The sequence below is a fragment of the Heptranchias perlo genome, chromosome 28, assembly GCF_035084215.1.
Source record: "Heptranchias perlo isolate sHepPer1 chromosome 28, sHepPer1.hap1, whole genome shotgun sequence".
NCBI lineage: Eukaryota > Metazoa > Chordata > Chondrichthyes > Hexanchiformes > Hexanchidae > Heptranchias > Heptranchias perlo.
The window spans coordinates 18,147,527-18,174,699 of NC_090352.1; the positions used below are offsets into that span (position 1 = coordinate 18,147,527).

A 27,173-nucleotide genomic window follows, 5' to 3' on the forward strand; every position below is an offset into this window, starting at 1 on the left:
AACAATCAGTGTTCAGGTGGAACGTGTCCATTTGCACCTACAAAACTAACGGAGTGTCTCACAAGACAGGTTACCAGGCAGCAATGCACCTTTCAAACCATATTCATGTTGACAGTCTTTTCTCCAGCATCCTGGGGTCAATCTGTTTTATTTGAGGACCTCAGTGAAGTAAATGTAATGTGAACCAGCGTTAGACGAATGCTTTCTGCTTTCATTTATCACCGTATTTACACCTCAAGAAGCCTTTACTACATTGGATTAATTTATTTTTCCTGCACTTGATATGTAAAAAAATACACAGACCATTCTTTAAATTAATTGGAATCTCAGTTTCCTTCCTTCCTATTTGCCTCAGGTTTGTCCTCGAATACTGCTGCCAGCCTCGCTCTTTGTCACTGGATATTGTTTACCCAGGGCTGGAATGGACAGCACCAGCTTGTTCTACCCCTGTGGCCTGATTGACAACAGACGGAACTCATCACCTAAGTATCACAGCAGACTCAAGTGTCGCTGTGAGGTATCAGCCACGGAAGGAGGCACGACGCCCCTTTCAGATGTATAGTTTGTACTTCTTATGGAACCGCTGCCCACCGTCATGAAGCAGTTTTCCTCTGCTATAGAAAACGTAGTCCAGTGTCAGAATGGTGTGGTTTGTTTTGAAGGGTTTTTTTTTTAATTGAAAATTTGTTTTCTTTTCATTCTCTTCAGTGTTTTTTCATTGTTGCCAAGAACTCCATCTACCAGCCCAGCAAAGAACTATTGAAGCTCACCCAGTAAGTGGCAGTGGGGATTGGTCCTAGAACTCCTTTAAGTGCAGTATAAAAGCACTTATTGTCCAGCTAATGTGCCTTGCTGCAGCAAGGCCCATCACTGTGGGTCCTTTTGACACTCTCCACCTCGATAACATAAAGCTTTTTGTGGAATTCACAGCTTTTATGCAGAAAAATAACACAGCCATCTGCGAACGACAACATACTCTAGCAGATGTGGAAAAACTTAAGTGAGTTGTAATCTCAGTGCCTCTTCGTTTCGTCTCTGTCCTGCTTCTATGAGTACGTGACTTCAAAGCTTCCCCATTATAGATCTAAGAACCATCTGCTGTGAACACCATCAGATCACAACACCTAACAACGTGATGTCACTCAGCAGTGACTGCTGCGGCCTCCGCTACTGCTGCAGTACTGCTGTACAAAGACTTAAACTTTTACTCTTTAATGTTCGAAAAGAGAACAGAGAAGGTTCAGGGGGATCTACTAAAGGTTTTCAAAACTCTGAATTGTTCTGAGAGTGTAAATGGTGAAAAGTTGTTGCCACTGGTTGGTGAATCAATAACAAGGGGAAAAAAGTTGGGTTTATCATTAGAAGGAGGAAATTGGAAGATATGTTTTCACACAGAAAGATATTAAGAGCACAAAATGCTTTACCACAAGTGGTTATTGAGGCAGAGATCATATCAACATTTAAGAAGGAACTGGATAAGTATTTGAAAAGAACAATAAAAAAAAATGTGGGCGCAGATCAGGAAAATGGATTGAAGTAGATAGATCCAGTTGAAGTGCTAGCACCAGCAGAGAAACCATGGACTGAATGGACTCCTCCTGTGATGTAATTTCTATGATTTTATGAAAAGACTGAGAATTCCTGTTCTTTTCTGAATATCGAAGTTACTGAACATTATAAAAGAGCAGTAGGACAAGCAGGCAGGTTAGTAGCGTTCTTTTGAAGCTCAATTAAAAAATGAAAGATGCTGCTTAATTTTTCTTGTTAATTTTCCTAACCAGCCTTCCTCTCCTGAATGCAATTCTATGAGTGCCAGGTTTATTCATGTGTGAGTCTTCATAATGTGTGTCTGCAGACTACCTCACCGTCAGGGGCATCACTGAGCCCAATCCTGTCCATACGCAACACCTACATGCCCACACTTCCAGTCAGGATCACTGGATGGTGAGCAGAAGCTTGAATTCCAACTGATTTCCTCCCTCTAAATCAGGGGTGCTGAGGCCACTTGTAGCAGTCCTACCACTTATCCTGACTGAGGTGAATTGATTCAGCATAGACCACGCATCAAACCTACAGGGATCATTTTCACTTTTTTTGCTGCTCGTTATAGATCCCGCCCAGTTTTTCTTCAATGGAGTCAAAAGAAAAATCAGGCTGGGTGTATAATGGGCAGATGATGCACAGCCATCAGTTCTCTGCCCATGCCCAAAGTGAAAATGACTCCATAGGAATTTTCTGGCTGAGCTACTCACTGGATCAACTCACAGTGATCAGAAAAGCCTCGAAAATGTCACTCTATTGGTTTTGAAGGCAATTTCAAAGAGTTACTACACGCCTCACAAGATTAGCCTTTATTCTGCTGTCTTTATCCAATAGTTCTGTTAATCTGTGAATGAAGCTGATTATAATTATGAATACAGGTGATTGTTTTAACACTGGTCCTAATCAATCTAAGTATCAACACTTTGGTCAGAAAGACACTAAGATCAGGTCCATTATATTACTACTCTGGAAAGCCTCAATTCCTAAGCATGCACATACACACTCATGCATCTACGAAATGCAGCAATTGAAGTAAAGGCATCTGATTCTGATAACCCAAATTATAGCCATTCCCAAGCAGTTCAGTACACTCTGGAGTGGAATTTCGGAAAACTTTGCCTCGGCAACAGCTTTCAATCCATCTCACCACTACCACCATTCCACAACCACACTGCAATACCACCACCATCATCGCATCAATACAAAAGCAAAATACGACTGCACCACCACCAACTCTGCTCCATCACCACCACCACCACCGCTCCATAACCAGCACACTGTTCCATTACAACCATAGCACCACTACACCATCAGCCCTCCACTACCGGCCATTTAAGTCATACAACTCCACAATAGGGAGGGAGAGGAAACTTTCTTTCATTTAAGGCATTCTTCCTGATCAACCAAAGCATTGCTACAAGAAAAAATAAATGAGCAAATTGAGAAGAAACTGTGGCCAAGGCAGTTACAAATGCAATTCCCTAGAGATGTGGTGCCATTTTTAGAGGAGTCTGAGCTTATTGTTTTAAATTTAGATTAACATTACTGCACTATTGCAAACTGCCACAAATGGCACTTATTTGTAACATTTGCAGCATTAACAGCTCTTTTAAATAGCATGTCCGCATGAGTTTAAAAGTCAGCAGAAAGGTACTGAGTTCAGTAGTTTTCTCAATTTAGTGTGTGCTCGCAATGCAGAGAAAAATGTGATACAAAAGAGCAATTTAACTGATCACATTACAACAGTGAACCATGTCGAGAGGGCACATTTCTGACACGGACTTCAGGTGGTCTCCAATATACTTTCAAATCAGATTCATTAATTCATGGCCTGGAATGTTGTTACATGCTTAGTCACCACAGAGAGGCCTATAAAGTTGGTGCTTGTTGAAAGCTGCTGTGCATCTTATGCTCAGATAATGGAAAACGTCAAACTTGAGCAACTCATGTTACTGGTGCAATCTTCTCATCCAAGGTACTGTGAACCCAGTTCGGATAATTTGAGAGAGAGAGTCTGAACCTGTTTTAATAAGATTATAGCAGTTCTTTGGTTGCCCTCAGAAAGTGTCTGCAATGAAAAGCTGGCCGACTTCTCAATGTGGGATAGCACCCCACAGTGCTATGAAGGCAGTACGTATACTAAGTAAAAGGCAGCTTTATACACTCCCACAGAAAATCAGTTCTATATACATTGCCTTTTACTTCATGCAGACGCTGCAGGTAAGTCTGGGCATGATTTGAAAAAATATAAAAACATTAAAGACGCCGATTTTGGAGACCACCCGTTACTTAGGGTGATGCAGAGCCAGCAGATGCCAGTTATATTGATAGCTCTGTTTTGCTGTCCAGTCAGGGGGGTGTGTGTTGGTGGGTGGGTGTGTTGGTGTGTATGGGTCGGTGGGTGGGGATATGTGTGTGTGTGTTGGTGGGTGGGTGTATTGGTGTCTGTGTGTGTGTTGGTGTGTGTGTGTTGGTGTGTGTGTGTGTGTGTGTGTGTGTGTGTGTGTTGGTGTGTGTGTGTGTGTGTTGGTGTGTGTGTGTGTGTGTTGGTGGGTGTGTGTTGGTGGGTGGGTGTTTATGCAAGTACCAGTATTTGCTCACAATAAAAATGTTAAAACCTGTATTAAGTTTGGAGATGTGCCTTGAGCATTATTTTTTAATGCCCCGATGATTTTTCTCCTGTGTTGTTCACAGTGGTGTCGGGGCAGATTAATCTTTAATTCCCAAAGACTCCAGGACAATCCTGTTGGCAACCTTAATTCGACAGTGTGCGCTGAACCTTCACGCCCAAATTTCCGATATGTGCTCTGGGTGAATGAGGCTTTGTGTCGTTAGCACAAATTCATAAAAATCTACTCTATACAATATTACCAACACTTGTACCAACAAAGTAAGTAGGGTCTCTGATAAATCTGGGTGCATTTCGTAGATAACTCACTGCTGCTCCAGCCTCTATTTTTCTGCTAAATTCGAAAGATTCCTGACAGCCCTGCTCCATTCCACACATTATTTTCCATTCCTGCTGCATTCGATCAATTCTCAGCTGATAGTTTTCCATACAGTACTCACTATCCCTGCTGGATTCAGCAGACTCCTGGCAGCCCATGACGTATTCTACTCATTCCTATCGACTGCACGCTGTATCCTGCGTGCTGCTAGCAGACCACTCTGCATCCTGCAGATTCCTGACTGGCCCAAGCTGAATCTCACACATTCCTGGCCGACCGAAGCTTCATGCTGCACGTTCCTGGCCAGTCCACATGGTATTATGTACATTCCTGGTCAGCCCATGCTGTATCCCACATATTCCTGGTCAGCCCATGCTGCAACCCACACATTCCTGGTCAGCCCATGCTGTATCTCGCACATTCCTTGTCAGCCGCTGCTGTATCCTGCATATTCCTGGTCAGCTTGTGCTGTATCCCACACATTCCTGGTCTGCCCCTGCTGTATCCCGCACATTCCTTGTCAGCCGCTGCTGTATCCCACACATTCCTGGTCTGCCCCTGCTGTATCCCACATATTCCTGGTCAGCTTGTGCTGTATCCCGCACATTCCTGGTCTGCCCCTGCTGTATCCTGCACATTCCTGGTCAGCCGCTGCTGTATCCCGCATATTCCTGGTCAGCCTGTGCTGTATCCCACACATTCCTTGTCAGCCGCTGCTGTATCCCACACATTCCTGGTCTGCCCCTGCTGTATCCCGCATATTCCTGGTCAGCCTGTGCTGTATCCCACACATTCCTGGTCAGCCTCTGCTGTATCCCACACATTCCTGGTCAGCCCATGCTGTATCCCACACATTCCTGGTCAGCCCAAGCTGTATCCCATACATTCCTGGTCAGCCGCTGCTGTATCCCACACATTCCTGGTCAGCCCATGCTGTATCCCACACATTCCTGGTCAGCCCAAGCTGTATCCCACACATTCCTGGTCAGCCCCTGCTGTATCCCACACATTCCTGGTCAGCCCATGCTGTATCCCACACATTCCTGGTCAGCCCGTGCTGTATCCCACACATTCCTGGTCAGCCCGTGCTGTATCCCACACATTCCTGGTCAGCCCGTGCTGTATCCCACACATTCCTGGTCAGCCCATCTTGCACCTTGCACATTCCTAGTCTGTCCACGCTGCATCCCACAGATTTTTCCACAGCGGATCCTGCATTCTGTAGATTCCTTGCCAGCCGAGACAGCAGCCCACGGATTCCTGACTTGTCAAACTGCATCCCACAGATTCCGAGCAAAATCATAACCGAATGAGCATTTGCTTCAACAAAATGAATTAACTTTCTCCCGTACAAATAATGAAAATCTTTTCACTCTAATTTTCACCTGAGTATGCGCTACAGGTTAGAAAGTAATATCTGATTTTGGGGAATTTTTGTTCACTCTGGACTTTTAAATGAAGGGTCTCTGTGCTAATATACACTGAAGTGAGCAACTGCAGCTCAAGATAAATATTAAGTTTAAAAATCTTGCTTCCCCATTTCTACTTACTTCCCTCCTCTGCTGAACCCATTGACTGATGCTAGGGCATGGTCCCATGGACACCGGGCATCCTTGGTATCTCATACGAGTGGCTATTCATGTGTAAACCAAGAGAGTGAGTGCCAGCAAGCTGTTCAACTGTAAGAGTCATCACAGTATAGAGCCTAATGTTCTCACTCAATGTCTGCACTTGCTTGCAGGAGTAACCGGGTGGTAATTAGGAATTGGAACCCTGACTGATTTTTCCTTTCACTATCCTAGGGGGGATTGAGATGGTCTGTAGCGCCTCTACTGCCATGCCAGTGAACATCAGCTAACGTAGCCCAAATCGAGAATCGAGCCCAGGAGCTTCAAGTCTGTATAGTTTTGTTTCACACTGAGCGGTACTGTTACTAATTGAGCCATTGGGGAGGTGATAAAATATTAATTTTAATCATCTGTTACTGCACAACAGTTCCTAGACACAGAATAGCATAATGCATGATTCATCCTCAGAAAGGGAAGGCGATTCTACTATAGCGTACGGCTTAAAATTCATGGCGCAGTGCTCAAGGCAATTAGCTTTAACTTCAGATCAACATTTTACCAGTGACACCTTGAACTTGCTGTTAAAGGACTCATTAACACCCTGGTTATACTATACTTTGCGAACTACCTTTATAGTGTTGTTCAGGCTTCTAATAATCCAGAATCAAACAGAAAACGAGTAACAACTATGGTTCGAAATAACTTTATATGCAGGCATCATTCGGCATCATTCATTAGAACCGCCATCTTGCAGACATACCTACTTTTCCAGTCTGGTTCTAACCAGTTGTGCTTAATTGAAACATTCAGGGAAGTTCTCATACTCCAACCCATATATCATACGAACCAGAACAACTCTTGAAATTAGATGCAAACTAGTTCTCAAAAGCACCATAGCCACCAAAGCTTGTATCCCAACTGGGTAAGACTGGAAAAATTAAGTCCAATTCAGACAGAGCTCTGTTAAGAGTAGGCCCACCAGGAAGCGACTTAATTATGAAAAAAAGGTATACATCTAATATTTCAATATGGTTTAATCCAAAATGAATGATTAAAGGCATTCAGACAGAGAACAATGTATTTTTATTTTATCAAATGTAACGAGAGGCCAGGAAAAATCAAGCGGTTTTAATGTGAAAATTCACAGCATGATAGCAGTACAGAATGTAGTCATCTAATTGGACATTCTCATTAAGCTAACTCACGCTGGCCATCAGTGCTTTCACCACAGAAACAAATGATGCAGACAAGGTGGGGGTAATCTCAATGTATCTAGGCCTACAGCCATACACAGTCGAAATGACATAATTTCAGTGCCTAATCCCCAAACTCATTTAGATAGCTGTACAAAATGCAATTATTACTATTAAATGAACAGAATTCACAATCCCCAAACATTTCCAATTCAAATTAATTGCAAGCAATGTGATAAGTATAAGCAATTTTCACCTTGCTTGGTTTCAAATGATAATTATGATTATTTTTGCAAGCACCATCCCAGACTACAATCCCCCTCCTCCGACCTCACTGATTTGTTTCTTTTCAAACATAATTTCTTTTCCTCTATAAAATTTCATTCACAGTGGCGTAGGTACGATAAGCCGAATACGATGGAATATCATCACCGAGGAATCATGTGTTTTGCGCGGATGTGATCCAGAAATGCTGCTGCGTTCCCATCGAAGAGCAGCAGACACCGAACACACCACAAACTATTTATTTATTGAAGCTGCCAGACAACAACCAATTCTGAAAATTATGTTTTCTCTCACTGAATAAGCACAATAAACCACGTTTTGTGGCTGTACTTTCTTTAAATCAAAGGTAGAAACTTTTTTTTCTCAAAACATAATAAAAAATGAAGAAAGAAAAAAATCACTTCTGTTTTTATAAATAACCATCTTCCTTAGGAGTGGAATTTTGTATGTGATCTTCCAAAATAAAAACCACATAAAGGGGAAAAATGCTAACACAGGTTGCCTGACTGTGAACGAATATAATCTTACCTTCTCATCTGGGTCACTTTCACTGTCACACTGAAAAAAAAAAGGGGAAAAAAGATATTAGGGGAAATCGGTAAAAAGTTGGAACATCTATTCAACGAGAGTTAATTGCTGTGTTTTTCTTTCCAGCTAGAACAGTGTAACTTGACAGAAGAAGACACAAACTCGGGTTAGCTGCAGATGTACTAATATTCATGAACACTAATCAGAACAATGATTAAAAATAACACATTTCGAAAGTGTCAACCAAGCGCACCATAGAGCTGCCACAAGCTAATGAGTTTCAGCAACATTATTGGGCAAGGTGGACCAGAGCTTCCAGTCGCTTTCTTGTCCTCAATTGGGTGATTTTAGGTGTGAAATTGCTGAACCTTAAGCACTTTTTCTTTCACAAAACATATATTAACACCGAAGATTGTCATTCAAGCACACATTATATCATTGAAAGATTAAAGAAAAATAATAACGAGCTCAGCAGCGATATTTTCAGTGAGATAATGAAGACCGTCCCAAAGCAGTAAATACCATACACCCGCTGTATTTTTTAAACCAGAGCGAGTTAACTGTCTTTAAATAAATCTGCTGCTAACACCACCCCCCCTCTCACAACATTGGCAAGAATTGCTCCACTTTTTGTGACTGAACTGAGAAGCTTCCTTTCTATCTGAGCCACTCAGGGTGGATTCACATCACAGGTCTGAATACAATGATATTTAGGAAAGGAAAAGGAGAAAATGAACAAATTCTGTCCCATCCCAGTCACGAGTAGACTGGAGAGAGATTACCCACAACTTTTTATTTTGCTGCTGGTCCTTCCTCCTCGTTATTAAAACTATCTGTCCACGAGAAAGGAACAAAGATTTCCAACTCTCCCTTGACCTCCAATAAATCGTTTGTGTGGTCAGTTTGGTCCACAGTGGGAATATTAATATTAGGTGTGAAGGGTGAACAAATTGGTTACAATCAGAAATAATTACCTTCATACTGATAATGATGCAATCTTAGAATTAATTATTTGCAATATTTAAAATTCTGGTAACGGAACTTCAACTCATTTGAGAGTAATACCCCAAGATTGTGCTATGTCAAGATTCCACTACTGATAATTCTCAATGACTGAAATTATATGAAGTAAAGCAAAAAATGTGAAAAATAGAGCCCAAGGAATTTCCTTTTCAAGAAATATCACGACCTCTGTTTTAAAAAGGTGGAAACAAAAAATGGCAACTATTAATTCTTCCTTGGCTTTGACTTACTCAGGAATCTGTACAGCTGAAGGAGATTAACTATGGCTGCCTTGCTGCAAATGTGGCCAGGACATTGCGAAACCTGACAGAAATGGTTTGTAAAAGTTAGCTGTGCATCCAGAGATAATTTAGATTCGCTCTGCTTCTGCTCTGTTGCCTAGGCTTGGAATGTTTAGCTGCTCTAATAAATTAATATTTTTCAAGTAAACATTACAGATGTAAATTATTGGAGCAAATTAAGGATCTTTCTCCATAAGCAGCAAGGCCTGTGTATGGGGAAGAGCTGTGGCACATTTATGAGGCAAGTCCAATTGACTTTTTAATTAAATTGTATATTGAGTTAATGGAGAGATACACAGCACAAGATATATTATAGATTGTTGTTCATAACAGATGCTGCATACATAAAGACACTACATAGTAATGTAATCAAGAGTCACATTATTCCCATAGGAATGACACAAATATATTATGACATACTGATGTACCAAGTGTCAATAACCCATGGCGATCACACCATCCATTACCCTTCCATCTACTCAGTTGGAAAATGTGAGGAGTGTTTAATGGGCCATACAATGGACCTCCCATTCTAATAAAGAAAATGAAAGAGCAAACCTGATTTGATAGGTAAGCAAACACATAAATCATCAATCTCCCTAACATCCCTTGTATCAGTAGACAATTATTTTGTGACATAATGGTTTTTCACAAGCGAGTAATTTCCAGTATCTAACTATGCATGGATAAACCTTATTTTACAAGAGTGGCCCAGTATGGAAGACATTGTTGTATGATATTTAATAGCGGTCAGGAATGTAAACCCAAACTACAATTGGCAGAAGAGTCCAAATTAGTGATGGTACAGCTAGAATCTTCCAGTTTTTTGAAGGTTATATATTGAAAACATCGAACTACAATTATAACATAAATGTAGAATTTTGGGCCATATAATTATGTCAGTAAGATCAGAGACTCTGCTTAATTATGTTGTACAGATTTCACTTGGTACACCACACCAATGATTTTTTTTTCCTGTTTGGAGATTTCTGTCTTTTTCCAATGTTTTTTCCTTACATCAACATTAAGTGACTGGCTGAGTGCAGTAAGTATCATTTCTGGGGCCATTGTTATTTTCGATGTATACTAATGATTTGGATGAAGGGATGGTAACAACGCTCTCCGAGTTTACCAATGGTATTAAATTGGAAGGGAGTGTAAATAGTAGGAAACAAATGGACCAGTTGCAGAGGGATCTGGATGGTTGGGAAATTGGCCAAAAATTGTGAGGTATTATTTAATGCAAAGAAATTCAAAGTCAAGGAAATGGGTGGGGAATTAAAGAATGGGAGTAAAAAATAACTGTGGTTAGGCTACAGCACATAATGGGGAATTAAGTATGCATTACCTTTTTCTCCTGGAGCTTGTTTGACTGCCTGGGGATTCAGAGAGGAATTGGCCTCAGGTTTTTTTTCTCTCCTGTTGCCTCTACAAGGAGTTAGCTTTACCAGTGATTGGGGAACATGATACATTAAGTTACACCATCAAATAGCTAGGGGGAACATGTGGTCGGCCTGATGGTCTTTGTTTGCCCTCCTTTTCACTTTATCTATCAAGGAAATATGGGTCTAAAGGCCTTTATCACAATAAAACTTTTAAGAAAAACATTAATATGTTAATATTTTTCAAATTAGTGGACTCATAATTTATAGTATATTTCAACTGATACTTAAATGTCAATTAAACACTAAAGTGCATTATGAAGTATTGTAAGAAACAATAGGACTGTCATTGTAGTAATTATCGAAGTTTACTGCTGACCCCACCTCAGACCAAATATTTCAGTATATATGGCCCATTAATAAAACAGCCTTAAATAGAGAAAATGTTTCTTTATGAACATAGACCTATTGCCAACCTGACCCTCCTGTGTCTCCCCCCAATTTATGTTATTTGTACAGCAAGCCGTTTAAATGTTCTGATGTTTGGTATGACTACATACATGCACATATAATTTATTTTGAGAAATCAGAACAGAATATCATTGACATTTTGGAATAATAACACACTTGATGGCAATTAAAGTCAATCCTATTTAATAAACAATGAAGCTGCAGGCCAAAACATAAAGCAGAAGAATGCTTTTATACTTAGTACATGATCTCATCTCATTATTTTTAATTCACTGTTTGTTTAAAAAAAATGTCTAGTCAATTTTCTCTGTTTTTCTCCCCTCCTCTCTTTTCATGAAGTTGCTGACTCCTTGGTTCTGTGGGTCCCAATGACCCACTGGTGCCTCACCCGAGTTGTCAATACTCCAGTGTGAGTCTTGACAGTGAGTGTTGGCAGGCTATTTGACTGTGGGAGGCACATGACAGGTGAGTCCAATGCTGTCCTCACCTGCTGTTGACACACATGCCCTTTCAGCAGGGACTGCTTGCTGAATAGTGATCAGGAGTGGGGAACTTGGATGATTTTCACCTCCCTAACCTGGAGGCACGAAGGCTGATTGGAATGCGTCTTCTACGAACAGCTAACTTAACACAGACCAGGACATTAAACTGGAATTTGTTAAACGTACAATCCTAACATTTATTCTTTTTTATTATTATATACCAATTGATAGATTATCTGGCTATTGACTTTGATTGACAGTAAAACTGTCCAATGTGAGAAATGCAGCTGACAGCTAACCCAATCAATTACTAAATGGAAAATGTTATAATAGGCCAAATGATTCAATTTCTTTTGACATTTATTGTCTGTCATTCATGGTTATGTTTTTCATATATAGTGTAAATCTGTAATTCGTCCTCTTGCGAATACTGAACAGAAGCTTCAGCCCACCAGACTTATTCCATGTCGTTAAGCCCTCATTTTTATGATTGGTTCAAACCCTGCAACAGCTTCATTTCCAGAACGAAGCATCCAGCCAATAAGCAAGTTCAGTTAGTGACCGTTATGTAAGCAGGCTGTAAACCAGACATATGCTTTCCTTGCAGCCAACAGAAGATTGACAGGCTGCGAGTTGGCCACCATCGTCACACTCAGCTCCTGACAACGCTTCTGCTACTTTGGAGACTTTGTCGGCTCAGAGGTACCAGCTCAATTTCTGGCACAAGAGTTCTCTGCTGACCTGCGGCCAGCTCACCAGGAGCACGCCATCGAATTTACAATTCTGTCCTCTCAGAGCTCAATGCGCCATTGCTTGGCAGAGATGGATGATCTCCAGCAGCTCATAAATTATGTAAAGGCAATAAAATGAATTGTGCAAAACACTTCAAACAGTTGCAAGTCTGGGACCCGAGTGCATTTTATAGACAGGAGCTGTACTTAAGGAGGTAATGTCTTTTTAACTGACTCATATGGTCTTAACTGATACAATATTCTCCTCTTATCCATCTTGGCTTTGACATACAGATCAATATGTTCTGTATGTACATTTGTTTGCAGAAGGTATCTTCACATTGCAAATATTAATTGCCCTAATCTATCAAACATATTTATTTTCAGAAGAACATAAGTTTTATGAATAAGTTTCATGGAGCCGAGTGCGAGTTACTTTTGCAGGCATACTGTAAACAATCATTACCCTGTCAGAGATTTGGATCAGTACTCTGTCAACATATACTCTGTCAACATATATCCAGGACATTCTGAAATTCGACAAGTACTGGTCTACCTGCAGCATCCTATCTCAGCAGTATATATATGAATTAAAGAGAATTAAAATGAAATGTAAAAATCCACCCCCCCACCCCCGCAACCCATTGCCCACACTTATAGCTTTCCTTTCCTCTCTTCCTAGTTCTGCAAAGCTCAGGGCTAACAGGATGAAAGCAATTCAGCATCTAAGTCTTGTCCTTTAATAAAAAGAGGTTCCTACATACAGTAATGTGAATATATTTCTCAGCAACTTTTTGTTAAAGGTGATGATCTACTTGTTTCTCTGTCTCTGTGTGCTGGCAGTGGACTGTGAATGGAGGCCCAAGAGCAGGGAGTGAAGGGGGGTCGGCAGCAATGGCCCACAGCTGTATTTTGAGTAAAGTTCACTTCAATCAAACTTTTTGCATTTGTGGGTTGGGCCAATTCAAAGTGGATGCATAAACATATTCTGTTCCTCCTAATTTTACTGCAAATTTTCCTCCAGGGACGGAGATGGCATGGCAGAGGGATTTAGGGAGAGAGTTCCAGAGGACAGGGGTAAAACACTTTTGATACTTGTGCTTGCTTCCTTATTGTCATTTTAATCAATCATGCTTATCTAATTGTGTCATAGATGGCCTGGCAATGATAGAAGGGCATGCAGGGAGTGCCACAGATGCTGTACAACAAGTCACAAATTATGAATTGTAAAATATTATAGTAGCTGAGTGACAGTTTCACAAAGCTTGTGCTCAATTTAATTTTTGTTTAAAAAATGCAGAATGAGAGGCGTCTTTTATACAATTTACTTTGTCAGTAGTCACTGCCTACATACACACACAACTGCAATATTACTTCCCAAATGGCTTTTTACTGAATAGTGCCAATTGAAGTGTCTCATTCATACAATTTCATGGAAGGTGCATTTTTATTCTTCAAAGCAAACTGTATTTTTTCAAAAGTACAGGGAAATCTCTTCAATGGTGTTGTGATCTATTAAAAATGGGCCGTTCTCTTCCCTTTGTGCCAAATTGCTTTGATTGCCTCCACGCAAGCACACAGAAATGACTTCCCCTGACTTGTGAAGCAGATGGAGTATGTTAATGGAACCCGGCATACTGCTCGATGCAAAAGTGCCATACCTCATTACTTTAAGATAAAAGGAGATCATTGAAGACGGGAAGCAGAATTGACTTTTGCAGTCTTGACTTGATGTTGATTTAATCAACTGCGCTCTTTCAGTTCTTATACACGCAGCTGTCGTTCCTCAGGTGCCCCTAAATGAGACTCTCACGAAGTAAGGGGAAGGAGAGGGATTGCAGTCACACCTTCTCTGTGAGGTGATATGCAAATCTAAGAGAGAAAACTGCAGCTAGCATTCAGCCTGAAATTTGAAAGATTGCAACTGATGAGCAAGGGCAGGAAGTCTGAATCCATTTCAACTAAGCCAATTGGGCTCATTTGGAAAAGGCAAGCTCAATAAAGCAGCTCTGTTTGATGGTACATCCATTCAGTGAGGGGAATATAGTGTTGCAATGGAGAAGAGAGAGAGGGAGAGAGAGAGAGAGAGAGAGAATGGATGTTTATATATGAGGGCTAGGCCATCTTTGGAGAGACTGACCCGTCTTCCTCAAGTTTGGAGTAAGTACCACCGGATGGATTGGGGAGCTTCATTGAAAGGCATGACAGTGGATAGGCAATGGCTAACATTTAAGGAATGAATGCATGAATTGCAACAGTTATACATTCCTTTCTGGCACGAAAACACAAAAGGAAAAACAGCCCAACCATGGCTAACAAAAGAAATTAAGGAAAGTATTAGATTCAAAAAGGAGTCATATAAAGTTGCCAGAAAAAGTAGCAAGCCTGAGGGTTGGGAGCAGTTTAGAATTCAGCAAAAAAGGACTAAGAGATTGATTTAAGAGGGGAAAAATAGAGTATGAGAGTAAACTTGCAAGGAACATAAAAGCAGACTGTAAAAGCTTCTACTACTATGTAAAAAGAAAAAGATTTGTGAAGACAAATCAATTACAGTCAGAGACAGGAAAATTTATAATGGGGAACAAGGAGATGGCAGAGCAATTAAACAAATACTTTGGTTCTGTCTTCACGGAAGAGGACACAAATAACTTCCCAGAAATGCTAGGGAAGCAAGGGTCCAGTGAGAAGGAGGAATTAAAGGAAATTAGTATTAGTAAAAAAAGTGCTGGAGAAATTAATGGGACTGAAAGCCGATAAATCCCCAGGGCCTGATAATCTGCATCCCAGAGTACTAAAAGAGGTAGCCATGGAAATAGTGGATGCATTGGTTATCATCTTCCAAAATTCTATAGATTATGGAACAGTTCCTGCAGATTGGAGGGTGGCAAATGTAACCCCACTATTTAAAAAAGGAGGAAGAGAGAAAACAGGGAACCACAGGTCAGTTAGCCTAACTTCAGTAGCAGGAAAAATGCCAGAGTCTATTATAAAGGATGCGATAACAGGACGCTTAGAGAATATCAACGGGATTAGACAAAGTCAACATGGATTTATGAAAGGGAAATCGTGTTTGACAAACCTACTGGAGTTTTTTGAGGATGTAACTGGTAGAATAGATAAGGGAGAACCAGTGAATGTGGTGTATTTGGATTTTCGGAAGGACTTTGATAAAGTCCCACATAAGAGGTTAGTGTGCAAAATTAAAGCACATGGGATTGGGGGTAATATACTGGTATGGATTGAAAATTGGTTAACAGACAGGAAATAGAGTGTAGGAATAAATGGGTCTTTTTCGGGGTGGCAGGCGGTGACTAGTGGGGTACCGGAGGGATCAGTGCTTGGGCCCCAGCTATTCACAATCTATATCAATGATTTGGATGAGGGAACCAAATATAATATTTCCAAGTTTGCTGACAACACAAAACTAGGTGGGATCATGAGCTGTGAGGAGGATGCAAAGAGGTTTCAAGGTGATTTAGACAAGTTGAGTGAGTGGGCAAATACATGGCAGATGCGGTATAACATGGATAAATGTGAAGTTATCCACTTCGGAAGGAAAAACAGAAAGGCAGAGTATTATTTAAATGGTGATAGATTGGGGAATGTTGATGTACAAAGGGACCTGGGTGTCCTTGTACACCAGTCACTGAAAGCAAACATGCAGGTGAAGCAAGCAGTTAGGAAGGCAAATGGTATGTTGGCCTTCACTGCAAGAGGATTTGAGTACAGGAGCAAGGATGTCTTACTGCAGTTATACAGGGACTTGGTGAGACCACACCTGGAGTAGTGTGTGCAGTTTTGGTCTCTTTACCTAAGAAAGGATATACTTGCTATAGAGGGAATGCAGCGAAGGTTCATCAGACTGATGCCTGGGATGGCAGGACTGTCGTATGAGGAGAGATTGGGTCGACTCAGCCTGTATTCACTCGAGTTTAGAAGAATGAGAGGGGATCTCATTGAAACGTTTAAAATTCTGACAGGGCTAGACAGACTGGATGCAGGGAGGATGTTTCCCCTGGCTGGGGGGGTCTAGAACGAGGGGTCACAGTCTCAGGATATGGGGCAGGCCCTTTAGGACTGCGATGAGGAGAAATTTCTTCACTCAGGGGGTGGTGAACCTGTGGAATTCTCTACCACAGAAGGCTGTGGAGGCCAAGTCACTGAATATATTTAAGAAGGAACTGTTGGATAAAACTGTTGGACTATAACCTGGTGTTGTAAGATTCCTTACATTTGTCCACCCCAGTCCATCACCGGCATCGCCACATCATATTTAAGGAGGAGATAGATAGATAGATTTCCAGACACAAAAGGCATCAAGGAGTATGGGGAGAGAGCAGGAATATGGTATTGAGCTAGCAGATCAGCCATGATCATATTGAATGGCGGAGCAGGCTCGAAGGGCCGAATGGCCTATTGCTGCTGCTATTTTCTATGTTTCTATGGATGGGAATTACACATTACATTAAAACTGCAGTACCATCACTAACATGCAGCCTGCTTAATGTCTCACAACTAGTGTAAACAATTTTACAACACCAAGTTATAGTCCAGCAATTTTATTTTAAATTCACAAGCTTTCGGAGGCTTCCTCCTTCGTCAGGTGAACGATCACATCTCAACAATACTAATTAAAAGTAGAACGTGTATTAAAATGAGATTTAAAATGCATTTAGTACAGCACTTAAATAGTTAACTGGGAAACCTAGTACTTCACAGTAAGAAATCATGTTTGGCAAATCATAGTACATTTTAGAATATTATAATGGTAACTTTGTATTGCAATTTTGATCACTGGAATTAGAATAAGATCAACAGCAATGTAATATTTGATTTGTAATAACTACTGTAGAACACATGGCAAAAACACCACTGCTGCTTTTTTTTCTTCATTTTCTCAGTAACCTGATTCCATGGATAAACACACATTGTGGTGTTGTTACCAAGTCATACAAACCAGGAAGGTCACTGCTAAATCCCTGCTCTGCCCTGAGTTAAATGATCTTAAATAGAAGTCATTAGCCTCAGCGGTTAGGAAAGGGAAAAGAAAAAGATTCCCACTCGATCGCTATCCAGTAACTCCTGCATGTGGAACATTGGCCAAGGACAGGACTGGACTCCGCTGTGATGGGTAAATAGTCTGTTGACATTCACTATCCAAATTCACATATGAAGAATAGCAAGTCACCACAAACTGCACCACAACACGAATCTCCGGAGAGGAGCGGGTAAGAGGAGAACATTGGGGAGGGGAAGGAAAGTCCTGAAATACTGTTCAGTTTGTACGAGTGACAAACACATAGCTTTCTGAACATAAGAGAAATCAGGGATGAGAAACTGTCATATTGGTACCAAAACATTATATATGCTGAGCAATGTGCTTATGCTGTTGTGATTTTTTGGAATTTCTAAATAGCTATCTGAGCCAGGAATGTACATTAAGTGCAGAGACATGTCAACACTCTATTCCATATCTCCTGACTGCACCAGAAAATCAGGGATGAGAAAAGACCATTCAGCCCTCTCTTCAAGCCTCTCTCTGATTATGGTACCTAATTGTATTTTGAATGTAATTGCTTTCAAACATCACCAGGAAGCTGATCTTCACTTGTCCCAATAATCCAACTGGTCTCAATTCAAATTGCTATACATGATATTTTATCTGTGGACCATGGCATAAATGTATTTTTATTAACAAGGCACATGGAGTTACATTTGACAACACCCCAGTAATATTCAATTGTTAACTCTCTTAATTTTCTATTTAATTTGTAAGTTACATTTTCTGACTCCAGCACATTTAATCGAAATCAAAGGGAAAAGATTGACGCTTCAGGCTGTAACAACCTTTACTACAACCAATTCGCCCAATCACAGGGCTGGATCTATCCTGTGAATTTTCATTTTGGAAGGTGATAGGTTAAAGGAGCAATATTAGCTGATAAATTGTGTTCAGGGGCTGTTCAGGACATGGTCTGTTATGTGATAACATCACTGTATTGCCAGTCATTGTCTGGAGCTCCTAATTTGAAAAAATGTAATTGGAAATTAAATTAAAAAGGCTGCAAAGTTTATATTTCTACAGATGTAATATTCATGGAATAGAAACTTACCCCTGTGATCAACACACAAGGCATGGAGTGGAATTTTCAGTGCAGGTTGTCCAGGATATTCCAGGAAAATAGCCTGCTCAAAATTCCACAATATAGCATTAAGACCCCTTTAATTTGCTACACCAGTCTTTTGAAAAGATATACAGAGAAACGCGGCTTCTCTGCAGATATGAACAGTTAATGCTGCAGATTGCCTTGCTGTGAGTGTAGGACAGCATGAAGGATGGCTGCCATTGCCTCGGTCCAAACTGACAGTGCCAGTTTGATGTGTTGCTGTCAAGGGCCTGATAAAAACCCAGCATCCTGATGGTTTTCTGATGCGAACAGTCGCATCGCAAAATGGCTTTGGTCTCCCACTGCCTCTGCTTCCATCTGCCGCCGAGCCACGGTGCAGCCAGCTGCCTGCCTGTCACAGCGTGCATTCAAATTAGCTGGGGAGGAGGCACTCAGTTGTGCTAATTACGTTTTAATCATTCGAAATGTGTTGGCAAATCAACCCTTGATTGCCATCTCCAAGTCTGTCTTCTCCAGCTGAGCGAAGGACCTGGCTGCATTAGCCGAGGCCTGCTGGGCATCTCTTCCTGCGCAAGATGGAGACGGTGATTGCTGTTCCCAGCCGGCTCACCACTGAGGCAGTTCTGGCACATTATTAAAAAGCCACAAGCCTCTTTTCAAATCGTCGCTGTGTGAGCTCTATTCAATCTCGTGCCTCTATATTTAGAGCACCTCAGTAGTTTAACCCATCTGCGGCTTGTCAAAAACCAGACTGTTAATGTCACACTGTTAAGGGCAATGCTCATGTTTAGTCTTCTGGTACTGTACCACACATTCCGCTTGCTTTGGAATCCTTAGAATCATTTACAAAGATAGATTTCCAGTTTGAAATATATTTATAACACCTTCAGGACCATTAGCGTTGAGGTCCCACTTACACAGGCCTAATCTCTCTTAACCCTTTGTCCTCAACATTCTGAACTGAAATTTAGTTGTGTTGAAAAAGATTGCCAAGGGTTTAAGCAATATCAGTCCTAATACAATAGCACTCTTCTATGAGAGATACAATTATAGTTTGAAAATGTTTGTGTTATTCTTATTAGGTGTAAAATTGCATTCGAACAGTATTTGAATATTAAAATAACTCTGCAACCTGCTCTATATTTAAAGAAAATAAAAATCCATGTCCCAACTCCATCATACAGACCAGGAAGGCCCCACTTTCGATGCCTGGTCTGTTCAGCATTAGCTGATCTCAACCAGGGTGGCAGTGGAGGTGTTACAATTGGCCTTAGTGCCTTTAGGCTAGAGAAGGAAACAAATAAACCAGGTTTCCAAACCCCTAGTCACAATCCAGTGACTCCTGCTGGGAAGTGCATGCATATAGACATTGGGTGACAGCATGGCTGCAGTACTCAACACCCACCACCATTCCCCCCGCAGCTTGCTGATACTCCTTGTTTTAAGGTCACATACCACATGGGCAAGGTAATGGGGGTATCCAGATCCTGTGGATCCATAAATCAGCACCTTTGGGAAAAATTAAGCATAGTCAAATGTTGGTGAGTTTTGCTACCAGGAATACCTATCACTCAAACTTGTTTGCTTCTGCGCGGTAACTTTTCCCAGTCCTTGATCGGATTACTGAACAGACCACCGTACAGGAGCGAGGCACTACATGCTAGGAGCAGGAGAAGCAGGAACACCAGGTGGGTTTCAAGGTCACTTGGGTTGGAAATTTTATGAGATGTTAAAAATAAGGTAGGAAGTTACTAAGCACCAAAATAAAATACATTTGGGTCGAGTACTCCATCTGGGGGGAAAACTCACACCAGACTGGTTTGGTTTGCTTGAATTACATTACTCACTAGCTGATTATTTAACAGCATTTGAGAGTGATCATGTGGAAGTTTGCAATCTAGACTGTCCTGTGGCCTGGAAAAAGAGCTACTCTTGCAAATTGGAAGGAAAAAAAAGAGGTTAGACTAAATTAAATATTTTTTTTCGTGCTTGCACCTATTGGCAATCATCAGTTTTCTCAGTTTAATTATGCCATCCTTTCCCCCTCCAAACCAATATAACAATGTAAAGGAACTCAAAGCTTGTTACAGCAAATCTATTTCCAACAGCATTGTGGTATTTCCCAGCCCTGCATATCCTTTTGGCTTTTGCAGGTGAGACTACTAAATGCTATGACAACTCTTTAGACTCTTGTGTACAGGGGACCAGACTACCACTGACAGAATGTGACTCGCAGGGGGAAGAACTTCATCGTCTCCGTCGGGGTTGGATTACAGCCAAAGTCCCAGTGGCAAAGGGGAAGAGCTTCAGAACGCTCTTCTCATGTATTGCACAAAGGCAGTCGACAGAAGAAAATTTTTATGTGTCAAGGCAGAGTCATTCATACAATGTTGGTAATTTATGTCATAAATGGATGACCTAACTTTAAATTCAACCCAGGCACGGGTGACAAAGTCTCTATCGTTCACACCAGTTACTGGGACGTGGTTAATGCAGGCATTCGCTTATAGAAACCTTTTTTCAAGCACTAATTGATTACTAATGTACAATATTTAAATTGAAACTGATGGGTTTTGCTCAAAGAGAAACTAAAGACTTGTAATGAAGTCTTTCTTTTCATTATCTTCCTGACTCCTCTCTCCATTTAATTACTCTTTCTCAATGCTTTCTTATTCCTCTGGCCATTGTAGTCTATGTTTACTTATCCAAAACCACCTCTCCTGTTACCACATATTTTTTCCTGAAAAAAATGACAGGCAAGTAATTGACATCTCAAGATTCCTGTGTAAAAGCCACCCTACCTCCCATTATTTAATTACTTAAATGTGAATCCGCATTGACTTAAGTGACCCAGGTGACTAAAATAAATGCCCACCAAGCACCCACACCAGAATGAGAAAATATCATGGTCATTAGAGGGGCAGAGAGTGAGTAATATAAACAGACCTATTCAGAGACAGTTCAAAAGCTCCCATGGCACTATTCGAAGAAGAACAGGGGAGTTCTCCCCAGTGCCCTGGCCAATATTTATCCCTCAACTAACATCACCAAAGCACCAAAAGTACCACCAGCTTGTGAAATGATAATGGGAACAGGTTTGTTGCTGTGATAAGAAACAGACGTCATTGATTGTACATTTCTATAACCATTATATGCCAGATAGAAATTACGAAACGGTTTGTATCAGGCCCGATGCAGCACACATCAAACGTGATTGAGTTGTTACCCACATCCTCCATCTGCCTGAATAGTAGAAATAATTAGTATTATACAATTAGCACTAGTTTAGAAAGAACCAGAGGTCACCTTCAAAGAAGCAGGCTTCGCTTTGAAGAACATATGAGGTATATCTGGGTAGCAGCTTTAGCTTGTTTCGTTTACTCAGTTCAACTATTTATTTCTGCATCACAGCAGTGAGATAGAGCTCAGTGGGAACAAAGGCTACACATGGAGAAGGACTTTGAAATGGACTCTAAGAATTCAAACACTTTGTAAATTACATTTAAGGAACAGTTTAAAGTATCAGCATTATGTTAAATATTGTTTCACTACTTTTTTGCTGGTTTAATTTGTTTTTGTGTAAAACAATTTCTTGAAATAAATCCAATTTATAGTTTTAGCCAGAACCATATGGCCCAACATCGTTGTGTTTTTCCATCTATCAAAGAAAGTGTGAAGTGGGTATCCCCTATGACAACTGATGTGTAAGCCAAAGGTGCAAGGGTATATTGTTAGCCTTAAGGCATGGTACTCCTATTCATCACAGGCTCAATAAATTGTAAGTTTTGGCTCACAAGGAACATGAGTTCGCCAATGGAAACTGCAGTCTGCCATGAACATGAATAAAGAGATTTGGGAGACGGCCCAGATCATAACAATCCCAGTTAACTGGTTTCAACTGTACCAGTGTAGAGAAAACAACTTGAGCTAAATTTGGAACCTCGTAAGGATGCAGTTATTCTACAGATACGAAACCAGTACCTACTTCTTGCGCAGCAGGGCCTGAAGACCCGAGAAATACTGCCAGTTCTGCAGCCCTCTCTGGTGCGGTGAAATGGAGCCCTGCAGTTATACGAGGCAATAGTGAAGTGGGAGACTACCTGTTTGAGGTGGTCGCAAACCACTTACCTTCAATGTGGGTGGTTTTGTACTGGAGTTACAGTACACATTTTACATCAAAGCGAAGCCAAAACCATTTCACAGTGGTTAATGCAGAATTAGATATAAGGCTCCCTGATATAACGCATTATTTATGGCCTCTTATTGACAGAGACCCCATATTAATACCTCTTTTTAATTCTCCACAACATGTTTTCTGTATAACTTTCAAAATTATACAGAATGGGTGAACAACTGTAATTTAACCCACTCAGTAATGTGACCTGATTCTTACTTTCAGCTTCATTATTCGCAGGCTATTAGGTTGTTTACTCGGTAAGACGACGCTGATTATTTCAATTGACGATGTCTGAAATGCAGCTGCAGCATTTTGGGTGAAATTGTGATACCGCCAGCCTGCTACAGCTTCACAAGAACCCGTTCTCCACCGAGCTTGGTGGGAAATTGGGATTCCTCCAAAATGACTTGTGCTTTTATTTGCAAAATCTGTTTTCTCCATAGACTGCGAAGAGTCTGGACTAAAATCCAAATGAGAAAGCGAACAGCTGCCAGCACAGCCCAGTAGCACAGGCAGCAGAGTGCCAGCCTACCTCTCAAGCAGATGGTTGCAGGTTTTAGTCCTCGGGCTGCCCGTCACTCAAGCCTGCCTGGCACTGCTGGGAAGGAGCATTGCCAGCTCTCAAACTGGCCTGTTGTATGGAATACCTCAAAATAGGGCTGAATAATTTGTGTTTCGGGGGGGCGGTGGGGAATGGGGGGAAGTTGACACTAAAAGTTTGCTGTGCTGTAACTGCATCTCCTGTCGGCTGATGACTGAAGCAACTTTAGTGATGGGCCTGATTGAAGAAGGTTAAACATGGTGGTAAGCAGATTCAATCGGACATATTAAAAACACAACAGGGGATAAAAAAAATAAAGCTGAAAACAAATTAACACGGTTCCCCCATTCAAACCAATGGGAAATAGAGCTTTGGATGATACCAGCCCTATAACCCTCCGAGAATTCTGCGTTCCTCCAACTCTGGCCTTTTGTTCATCCCTGATTTCCTCTGCCCCACCCTTGATGGTCTTGCCTTCAGCTGTCAGGGGCCTAAGCTCTGGAATTCTCTCCCTAAACCTCTCCACCTCTCTCTCCTCCTTTAAGACGCTCCTTAACACCTACCTCTTTGACCAAGTTTTTGGTCACCTGTCCTAATGTCTCCTTATGTGGCTCAATGTCAAATTTTGTGTGATAACTCTTCTGTGAAGCGGCTGTACTACATTAAAGGCACTATATAAATGCAAGTTATTGTTGTTATCGTATCACACTGATATAATCAGCATAGCACAGCTCTCTTCAGGGGAGTCTGAAGCAGCATGAATGACTGCTGCAAACATCAGGACAACTTTATTTCATATCCCACAGACCCCAGTCACATATCCTTAATGGATTGGGCACAGCTCCATGGTCTATAAGAACACATTTCAGTGCTCAGGCAAGCAAGGACTACCATTCATCCTTTAAACAGTTCAACACAAAAACAAAACCTAAAAACACAGCTGAAATCCATCAAAATAACTTGTCAGGAGGGCTGCTCCCTGCGACAGATGTGGAGGCAGTGCTGAGAGTAGGATATGGCAGAAACAGATGGTGCCGGAGGGCAACTTTCTGTTCTGTCACTCTCAGGGGTATCGCTGGGCAAGGAGGGAGGCTCTGGTGTTTGCAAGCAGCAGGTAAAGTCCATTTGTTATGCCAGCCTGAAACAGCTATTGGCATGAAAGTTAATATCTAAAGCCAATGAGGCATTCTTCCTGGTCACAAGCCTGAAAGACCCAAAGGAGGCAGACACAAGAGGTCTATGAAAATGTGACCACCTCCATCTTTCAAAGGATGTTGGGAAATTCTATTACAGATTGATCACAGTTATTCTCCCCTTCCACTGCAGTGATATATTATGCTTACAGTACCGAATGTCATTTGCAGCTTTTGAAATAGAGTATGCAATTTAACATGCCATCTGTAAAACTGGTATCCTCTCTATATGTCTAATGTCAAACATTATTAAGTAGAATTAGCCAATTCTATGAGACCAGAGAACATTTCTTTAATTAATTATAATTCTCTGATTAACCTGAGTCACAGCAATCTGAATAATTGTCAGCATTATGTTTTGCTGCAATTATAGCCTTCAAAATGCTATCTATTTCATTGTGATTCCTTGTACGTTGATGCATTCACTGTGCTAGCAGATAGGGTCAGCAGTAATTTTTGGTGTAGGCAGTTACAACAGTGAGGTCTCCGCTCACTTCCCCTCCTGATCGCTGCCTCAACCCCTCTCCCGATGTCTCGATCGACCCCCATCGCTTTGTCCGATTGCCCCCCTCCCAATCGCACTCCCTTTCCAGGTCGTTCCCTCCCGATCAGCCTCCCTTTCCCAGTCGCCCCTGCCTGATCACCCTCCCTTTCCCGGTCACCCCCCTCCCGATCGTCTTTCCTTCCCCTTTAAACACTGACCTGAGGGCCACTGCTGCGACGCAGCGGCTCTAAATTTGAAGCATCTTTGGCGATGAGCTGCCTGAGGATGGCCAGCAGGTGTCTGCGGCTTGCCGGTCTCACTGAGAGGAGGCCCCTGGCCCAATATCAGATGCACCTCGGGCCTATCCATTCAGGTGCAGGGATATAGGCCCATGTCTTCAACATTGCAAACTAAAGGGAACGGGGATGTCCCTGGCCTGAACACTGTATTTGTATTGGGAGATCCATGATCTCAGTAATTCATTCCAAAGTTGGGTGTGGCTATGGAGTGAAAGTGAGCTCCATGACCTGAACGGTAAATTCCAATGGGATCTCTATAGATTCAATAGAATGTTCAATTGAGATGGGAACTCCACAGCACCAACAACTCAAGTCCAGAAGGAGGGAGATGAAGAAACCTTGCTGAATCCAAAGTAAGGTGACATAGTGCCTATTCCATAAGGGACCTCCATGACCTAGACATTCTATGCAGTAGCTTCACGGCCCTGACTGATTATCTGACAAGGACCAGTTGTATATCCTCAAGATCATGGTAACATAGAAATCTTTACCACATAAGAAGCCCATTCAGTATTCTTGTCTGCACTTAATTTAGCCCCCCACCCCACTCCCCGGAGACTGATTTTACAAGTACATTGTTCTCCTTTCTCCCCAAACTAAGCCCATTTTCCTGTTGTCTCCCCACATCCTTGTAAATTCTTTTTCCTTAAGTAATCATCCGTGTCTTTTTGAATGCAAATACGATTGGACAATGATGTCTAAAAAAAAAAGCCCCCAATTATTTTAGTAAGTACAATTTATTCTGGACTTAATCCATTCAGATAAAATAAGGCAAATTCAAATTTCTTTGATATCAATTTGAAGCATTTTGTATAAACCATGCGTTAACTAAGGGGGCGATTTTAAATCTACCCACCTGTCGGTAACCGGACGGTTGCTAACCTGCTGGAAAACTGCCCAGATCCTGCCATCTGGGATTTTAACTTGCAGGCGGCAAGGACACCCGTTAAAAACTGGCAGGGTCCTTTCCCACATTACATCAGTGACTGCACTTCTAAAGTACCTCATTGGACGTAAAACACTTTGGGACGTCCTGAGGTTGTGAAAGGCACTATATAAATGCAAATTCTTTCTTTCTTTTCTTTATTTATGCATGTCGGGTCCTGATGACGTCATTTTCAATTGAGCGGGGAAGCCACCATGGCTTTCCTGCCAAGTGAAGGCCATTCAGGACCTGCTGGGAAGAAGAGGCGGCTGAAAAAGGTATGTTTTTCTCTATCCTTTGTGGGGCCAAGAGGAGCAGGAAATGCTCCTCCAGGCCCCACAACAAAAGCTTAGGCCTCCCATGCCCCGGGCTTCCCCTCCTTTCCCGAATGCGAGACCTCTGCGAAATGACCCCAGAACCCAATCCCGCTATGTAACGGCTCGCCGGGCACTCTCCCGGCTCCAAGATTGTCCGCAGCTTCCTGCACCTGGAATGGGTTTGGAAATCAGCTGGCAGGATTTCTTTATTTTATTCATTTTCAGGATATGGGCATTGCTGGCAAGGCCAGTATTTATTACCCTTTAGAAGGTGCTGATGGGCCTTCTTGAATCGCTGCAGTCCATGTGTTGAAGGTACTCCCCACAGTGTAGGTAGGGAGATCCAGGATTTTGATCCAGTGACGATGAAGGAACGGCGATATGTATTCAAGTCGGGACATATTATTTCAATGAGGTCCGTGAGGTAAAATAGCCTAGGTTTCTTTTTTACAACAGCAGGTGTGTTCCACACTCACTTCACGACCCATCCACCCAAAACCCGGCCGGAGTTAAAATTGGGACCTAAGTGTTAATTGTGACACAGCTGTGCAAAAAGACACACCAAATAACATTGGGATTTCAGATTCCAAATTTCAATTCTTCGTGTCTAAATTGTATAATCTCTGTTGATCATGCATTACACTGGAGCACTCTGTGGACTACAGAAAGACATCT

General features: G+C 41.6%; 1 protein-coding gene across 4 annotated transcripts in view; it reads right to left on the reverse strand.

Annotated features, from left to right (window-relative positions):
- auts2a (activator of transcription and developmental regulator AUTS2 a) overlaps positions 1-27,173 on the reverse strand; it is a 986,792-nt gene that overhangs the window by 331,166 nt on the left and 628,453 nt on the right. For all 4 annotated transcript variants that reach the window (XM_068008151.1, XM_068008150.1, XM_068008149.1 and 1 more), the window contains exon 5: positions 8,065-8,094. In XM_068008151.1, coding sequence (XP_067864252.1) covers positions 8,065-8,094 — 30 coding nt within the window. The remainder of the gene's footprint in view (positions 1-8,064; positions 8,095-27,173) is intronic.